Source organism: Physeter macrocephalus, chromosome 13 (assembly GCF_002837175.3).
Source record: "Physeter macrocephalus isolate SW-GA chromosome 13, ASM283717v5, whole genome shotgun sequence".
NCBI lineage: Eukaryota > Metazoa > Chordata > Mammalia > Artiodactyla > Physeteridae > Physeter > Physeter macrocephalus.
In genome coordinates, this window is record NC_041226.1 from 19,045,550 (window position 1) to 19,053,119 (window position 7,570).

The 7,570-nt window shown below is 36.6% G+C and overlaps 1 protein-coding gene across 1 annotated transcript in view; it reads right to left on the minus strand.

Annotated features, from left to right (window-relative positions):
- Positions 1 to 7,570, minus strand: part of FNDC3A (fibronectin type III domain containing 3A) — a 199,105-nt gene continuing 191,535 nt past the window's right edge. Inside the window, exon 26 of the mRNA XM_024126029.3 lies at positions 1 to 1,192. Coding sequence (XP_023981797.1) covers positions 878 to 1,192 — 315 coding nt within the window. The 3' untranslated portion in view covers positions 1 to 877. The remainder of the gene's footprint in view (positions 1,193 to 7,570) is intronic.

The following is a 7,570-nucleotide window of genomic DNA, read 5'->3' on the forward strand; positions in this document are numbered from 1 at the left end:
TTCTACACTTGGTATATATAAAGCCATATATGTATGTGCATTTCCTTATACACACACATATAGTTCAAAGGCTCACAAAACCGTATTAAATAGGTTTGAAGTTCAGAATTATGATTACTTTAAAAAAGTATGTAAAAGGCCTCTGTTCTTTTCCATGTTCTCAAGACCTGAAGATGGGTTTTTGAGTAAACATTAAAATACTTTTAGGCCAAGTAAACTGTCTGTGCCTTCTTTAAGTGACTTATCTGTGAATTCATGAATATATACTTATAATGAAGAACTCCACGTTTATCAAGCAGGAAGCTTCTTTTTCCCACGCGTATGCTTTCAGCCGGTTTTGTCTGCTAAGCCCTCCAGTTAGTCGTCATAATCCCACTTTACCAAATTAAGACAAATGAGGAGGTAGAAATATAGCACTAGATTGCTTTCACAGCATCATACTTTAACATTTTTATATAGCATGTTAGTGTAAATTTTAATCACTCTGAATTTTTCACTAGGTAATAATTAAAACAAACAGATCAGGTTGTCACTGTTACACTCATGCTGACTGGTCAAAGTATCAATTATATATTGTTGCCTCTCAGAAAGTTTGTTTCACAAGAAGGCATGTCAAAAAAAGAAAAAAAAGAAAAAGAAAAGAAAAGAAAAAGAGCCCCAACCGAACAAAAAACCAAAACGTGCTATTTCTGTGGCTTGCATTCTAATAAGGTGCCAGCCTCTACCTAACAATATAAGCATTAAAAATGGCAAAAATGATGTACTATAGTCTCAATGCCAGTGCTAAATGTCACTGTTTTTGTAAAAGCAATACAGAAATAATTTTAGTACATGACAAAATAAAATGTAATACAATATTAAAAATAAAGTTATATTTTCACTTGATTACAAAGTACTGAATGATAAAGGCAATCAAAATGGAAAAGATAGCAAACAGCACAAGGATGACGGCTGCACACTGCTCGTCACTGAGTGCCCGCCGGGTCCTCGTGCTTTCCACAGTGTCTCTGTTGGTGCTGGCTGGTGGTTCAGTCCTCTGAGAGATGAAGAGCACTGTTGTGCTGTAGGGGCCTACGAGGTCCTGATGCCCCACAGGGTCTTGGCACTGGCGAATGGCACACACACGGAAACGATATTCACAGTTCAGCTGAAGGCTTGAATACCGGAATGAAGAGTCAGGCCCTTTGTAAATCTGATAGTAAGACATTAGAGAAAGAATTATATGGGAAGGCTGGGTAGAAAATCTATGTTAAAACTGGCTAGTTTTAGAATTATTTTTGACATGGAAGCTAGTGAGTGCCACTGCTTGTATCTTTTAAATGACATTTAAAAAATACCTATCCATTAAAGAACTCAACTGTTTGCTGTATAATGGCTGGAGAAATCTGAAAAGTAAGGATGTGATATATACCCTCACAGAGCTTACAGACCAGCTGAAGAGTGAAGATGTGTCCCCAGAACAGCTAGAGAACAAGCAAAATCAGCCCACGGGCATTTCTCTGGTTTCACCAAATGTAAGAAGTCGGGGCTTCCCTGGTGGCACAGTGGTTGAGAGTCCGCCTGCCGATGCAGGGGACACGGGTTCGTGCCCCGGTCCGGGAAGATCCCACATGCCGCGGAGTGGCTGGGCCCGTGAGCCATGGCCTCTGAGCCTGGGCGTCCGGAGCCTGTGCTCCTCAACGGGAGGGGCCACAACAGTGAGAGGCCCGCGTACAGGAAAAAAAAAAAAAAAAAAAAAAAAAAAAGGTAAGAAGTCAAACTTCTGTGAAATCATTCCATGAAAGGAGGAACAGTGTCTAACCTTGCTCTCCCATGATATCTTTGTGTAACTGGTTTCTGTAAAGTTTCAAACAGATCTGCTAAATGAAACAATAAGTGAAAAAGGAGAGCTCTCTATAGGTGTCTATGGCAAATCATTTTATAAACTTTAAAAGGAGAGATCACTTAGAATCAAAGAATGGGATTTAAAAACCCAACTCCTCTGGCTCATCCCTTCGAAGGGAAATAACAAGAATGGAATTCCATAGATTTTTCAAGACAGTGTGCTAGTGATTGAGAGGATATGTACTGGAACTGGGGTCCAAGCTCTGCTCTACCACTGCACACTCCTCCAGGGCATAATAGTAGTTATCTTGTATGGTAATTACGAGAATGAAATAAACTAATACTTGTTAAAGCACTTCTTAGCACAGTGCCCAGCATATAGCGAGTGCTCAATATATGGAACTATCACTTCCACTACTGCACCCCTTCACTCATTCTCTAAATGAAAAGACCAAGACTCATAGTGATTTCCCAGTTGAGTTTCCCCAGCTAGTTGGTGGGTTATATAAGAGATGAACCAAAACTTGTGGGCTAGCATTCCCTCAAGCAATTTTAGTAGCCTCAATTGTATCTGTGTTGTAAATCTACATTTTTACATACTGGTTTGCTTCCAAAGGAGAAAGGTAAGATCTTTCCCTCATTTTTGTGTCTCCAGAATCTAGCATATAATAGGTACTTAATGAAAGGCCACTAAATTAGTACTGCCTATGTATACATCAAAATGTGTATCAGAAGATACTGAGAAGATATATAAATGAACTTTTATTGAAAAAGTAAGCTTTAAGACAAATCTTAAAAAATGCTGAATATGAATTAGTTCGGAAGATACATACGAGCATTTCAGGAAGTGAGAATGTAGAAATGATTTCTGTCTCAGCGACAGTAAAAGGATGAACTTAAGTAAATCAGAAGACTGTATTAGAAAGCAGTGTGAAACAGTATACATACAATGAAGTCAGTTTAGTAAAAATAAAAAATATGTATTTGTCTTACGGGTATAATGGGTGATATTTACTTTTGTCTTTAAAATTTTCTTTACTTTCCATTTGTCTCCAAACCAGCGTGGTAATGCGATAAGGAAAAAAACCTCAACAAATGGCATGAGGGTGATAGGTGAAGAGATTTGACATTGAAAGGAGGAATATGTTAATACACTAGTTGGAAATTTAAGTTTAATTCTACAGGGGCCATTGTAGTGTGTGATATTTAAACTGTTTAAGGAATCCTGATCATAAGGCTGAGAGGGATTGAGGGAGTTGGGCAGGACAAGGGCTCTTGCTGAGTTATGAGGCCCTGGTATAATTTTCATGGATCACTTAAAAAGTGAGTTTTTATTTTAATAAAACTTGGCAGGCAAAAAAAAAAAAAAATCTTCCAAGAGTTTAAAGCTTGGGGACCAAAATGATGTTAGTGTTTACGATCCTGACGAATGAGGAAGAAGTTGGAGAGGAGAGACTGGGAAGGAAGATGATGAGATCAAATTTTCAATTTTGTTTTAGATGTTGGGAAGATATCTAAACAGGGAGACATCCTATAGGTAACTGTAGATTCAGGACTGAAGAAAACAGATACATCTGCTAGAGCTGATTTTAAAAGTTTTATAGATCTAAGTGAAGCTATTCAAAAAGAGTCTCAAGCTCAGGATAGCTGGGTTAGGCCTTAGAATGAGAAATAAGAATTAAAATGAGTAACACCATTTCCACCAGTCCCCTTACATATTGACAAGATAAATTTTGTGACCCTAATAAACAAGAGGGCAAGTAAAATCTCTAATCATAATTTTTTGGTCCATAGCTATTGTTCACAGATAGTATTACATACAATTAAAAGAAAAACTAAAATATCCCCTTTATATTTGCTATCAATAACTATCCATTTACTTAGGCAGAATGTGGCAAATATAAATTACTGCAGATTTGTAGTTAAGAGGATGGCAGGTTACCACAAAAAAAAAAAAAAAAAAAAAAAAAAAAATAACTATCCATTTACTTAGGCAGAATGTGGCAAATATAAATTACTGCAGATTTGTAGTTAAGAGGATGGCAGGTAAGACATTACTTTTTTCACTTTCTTTGCATTTTAACTGAGAAATGCAGACTAAAATTTAAGCTTGGAAAGTTTGTGCATATCTAGCTGGCCAAGAACTTTGAAATAGTACATGACCTGCAACAGAATTTATAGGAAAACCTTTATAGAAAGCTTAGAGTTTCATAAATTGGTATTTATCCTTACTTTAGCTTTGTGAATATATCACAGCATGGAGAAAATAACAACTGTAGAATTGGGGCCAATAAGACTGAAATCACTATTTTACCTATTTATATCTACCTCTATATCTACATTCTAAAAATCTATTTGGTTGGTGAGATTAATTTACCAAGTACCCATACTAAAATTCAAGACAGTCCTTGTTCTTACCTTTTAAGGACAAGTATACATGTTTACTACCAAAGACCACCACTTTTGAAGCTGTCATTACAGAGGAACAAATTCTGTTAAACTATTTCTATTTTCTGTGTACATTACATATCCACAATCTGATCTTATAGTGAGTAATACAGTCTGTATTATTTATAGCAATTAGTGTAAGACAATGATTTCAGCAATACATTACTATTAGACTGAATGCAGACATACTCAAAAACTTTCCTAAGATTTTTTATAGATTTGACTGCATTTAAAAGTAATTACAGTTGGCCCTTGGACAACACAGGTTTGAACTGTAAGGGTCCACTTATACACAGATTTTTTTTTCAATAAGTACAATCTACAGTACAACCAGAAGCTGGCCAAATTCATGAATATGGAACAGTGAACATGGAGGGCCGACTGTAAAGTTATATGTGGTTTTTCCACTGCACTGGGGGTCAGTGCTCCTAACCCTTATGGTGTTCAAGGGTCAACTGTATTCATTAAGACAAATAAGGCATATGCTGTCATATAATTTGGCACATATGGTCACATAATGTGATCCTTCTGTAACTTATGAATGTATTATTGCAAATAATTATTTCCTAGTGATCAATAAATGAAGGGAACAGTAAAAACCCTCAAAAACAACTGAATATGGACAAATAACCACTTAACTTGTCTCTACCATTCTTCCCCTCTATTGTCGAGGGAGTTGTAAATGAACTTGGACCTTTTAGAGCAATTTTTTTTTGAATTTTTTTTTTATACAGAAGGTTCTTATTAGTCATCAATTTCATACACATCAATGTATACATGTCAATCCCAATCGCCCAATTCAGCACACCACCATCCCCACCCGCCGCTGCTTCCCCCTCTTGGTGTCCAAACGTTTGTTCTCTACATCTGTGTCTCAACTTCTGCCCTGCAAACCGGTTCACCTGTACCATTCTTCTAGGTTCCACATGTATGTGTTAATATACGATATTTGTTTTTCTCTTTCTGACTGACTTCATTCTGTATGACAGTCTCTAGATTCATCCACGTCTCAACAAATGACCCAATTTCGTTCCTTTTAATGGCTGAGTAATATTCCATTGCATATATGTACCACATCTTCTTTATCCATTCGTCTGTCAATGGGCATTTAGATTGCTTCCATGACCTGGCTATTGTAAATAGTGCTGCAATGAACATTGGGGTGCATGTGTCTTTCTGAATTATGGTTTTCTCTGGGTATATGCCCAGCTGTGGGATTGATGGATCATATGGTAGTTCTATGTTTAGTTTTTTAAGGAACCTCCATAGTGTTCTCCATAGTGGCTGTATCAATTTATATTCCCACCAAGAGTGCAAGAGGCTTCCCTTTTCTCCACACCCTCTCCAGCATTTCTTGGTTTGTAGGTTTTCTGATGGTGCCCATTCTAACCAGTGTGAGGTAGTTTTGATTTGCATTTCTCTAATAATTAGTGATGTTGAGCAGCTTTTCATGTGCTTCTTGGCCATCTGTATGTCTTCTTTGGAGAAATGTCTATTTAGGTCTTCTGCCCATTGTTGGATTGGGTTGTTTATTTTTTTAATATTGAGATGATTCATTTGCAAACATTTTCTCCCATTCCGAGGGTTGTCTTTTCGTCTTGTTTATGGTTTCTTTTGCTGTGCAAAAGCTTGATTTATGTCAGAGTGTTCTTCCTATGTTTTCCTGTAAGAGTTTTATAGTGTCCATTCTTACATTCAGATCTCGAATCCATTTTGAGTTTTATTTGTGTGTGTGGTGTGAGGGAGTGTTCTAATTTCATTCTTTCACATGTAGTTGTCCAGTTTTCCCAGCACCACTTATTGAAGAGACTGTCTTTTCTCCATTGTATATCCTTGCCTCCTTTGTCATAGATTAGTTGACCATAGGTGTGAGGGTTTATCTCTGGGCTTTCTATCCTGTTTCATTGATCTATATTTCTGTTTTTGTGCCAGTACCAATATTGTCTTGATTACTGTAGCTTTGTAGTATAGTCTGAAGTCAGGGAGTCTGATTCCTCCAGCTCCGTTTTTTTCCCTCAAGACTGCTTTGGCTATTCAGGGTCTTTTGTGTCTCCATACAAATTTTAAGATTTTTTGTCATCTGCAAACAGTGACAGTTTTACTTTTTCTTTTCCTATTTGTATTCCTTTTATTTCTTTTTCTTCTCTGATTGCCATGGCTAGGACTTCCAAAACTATGTTGAATAACAGTAGTGAGAGTGGACATCTTTGTCCTGTTCCTGACCTTAGAGGAAATGCTTTTTTTCAGTTTTTCACCACTGAGAATGATGTTTGCTGTGGGTTTGTCATATATGGCCTTTATTATGTTGAGGTAGGTTCCCTCTATGCCCACTTTCTGGAGAGTTTTTATCATGAATGGGTATTGAATTCTGTCAAAAGCTTTTTCTGCATCTACTGAGATGATCATATGGTTTTTATTCTTCAACTTATTAATATGGTGTATCACATTGATTGATTTGCATATATTGAAGAATCCTTGCATCCCTGGGATAAATCCTACTTGATCATAGTGTATGATCCTTTTAATGTGTTGTTGGATTCTGTTTGCTAGTAGTTTGTTGAGGATTTTTGCATCTATATTCATGAGCGATATTGGTCTGTAATTTTCTTTTTTTGTAGTATCTTTGTCTTGTTTTGGTATCAAGGTGACGGTGGCCTCACAGAATGAGTCTGGGAGTGTTCCCTCCTCTACAGTTTTTTGGAAGAGTTTGAGAAGGATGGGTACTAGCTCTTCTCTAAATGTTTGATAGAATTCACCTGTGAAGCCATCTGGCCCTGGACTTTTGTTTGCTGGAAGATTTTTAATCACAGTTTCAATTTAATTACTTGTGACTGATCTGTTCATAGTTTCGATTTCTTCCTGGTTCAGTCTTGGAAGGTTATACCTTTCAAACAATTTGTCTATTTCTTCCAGGTTGTCCATTTTATAGAGTTGATTGTTCTAGTCTCTCAGGATGATTTGTATTTCTGCAGTGTTTATCTTCTCCTTTTTCATTTCTAATTTTATTGATTTGAGTCCTCTCCCTCTTTTTCTTGATGAGTCTGGCTAATGGTTTATCAATTTTGTTTATCTTCTCAAAGAACCAGCTTTTAGTTTTATTGATCTTTGCTATTGTTTTCTTTGTTTCTATTTCATTTATTTATGGTCTGATCTTTATGATTTCTTTTGTTCTGCTAACTTTGGGTTTTATTTGTTCTTCTTTCTCTAGTTCCTTTAGGTGTAAGGTTAGATTGTTTATTTGAGATTTTTCTTGTTTCTTGAGGTAGGCTTGTATAGCTATAAACTTCCCTCTTAGAAC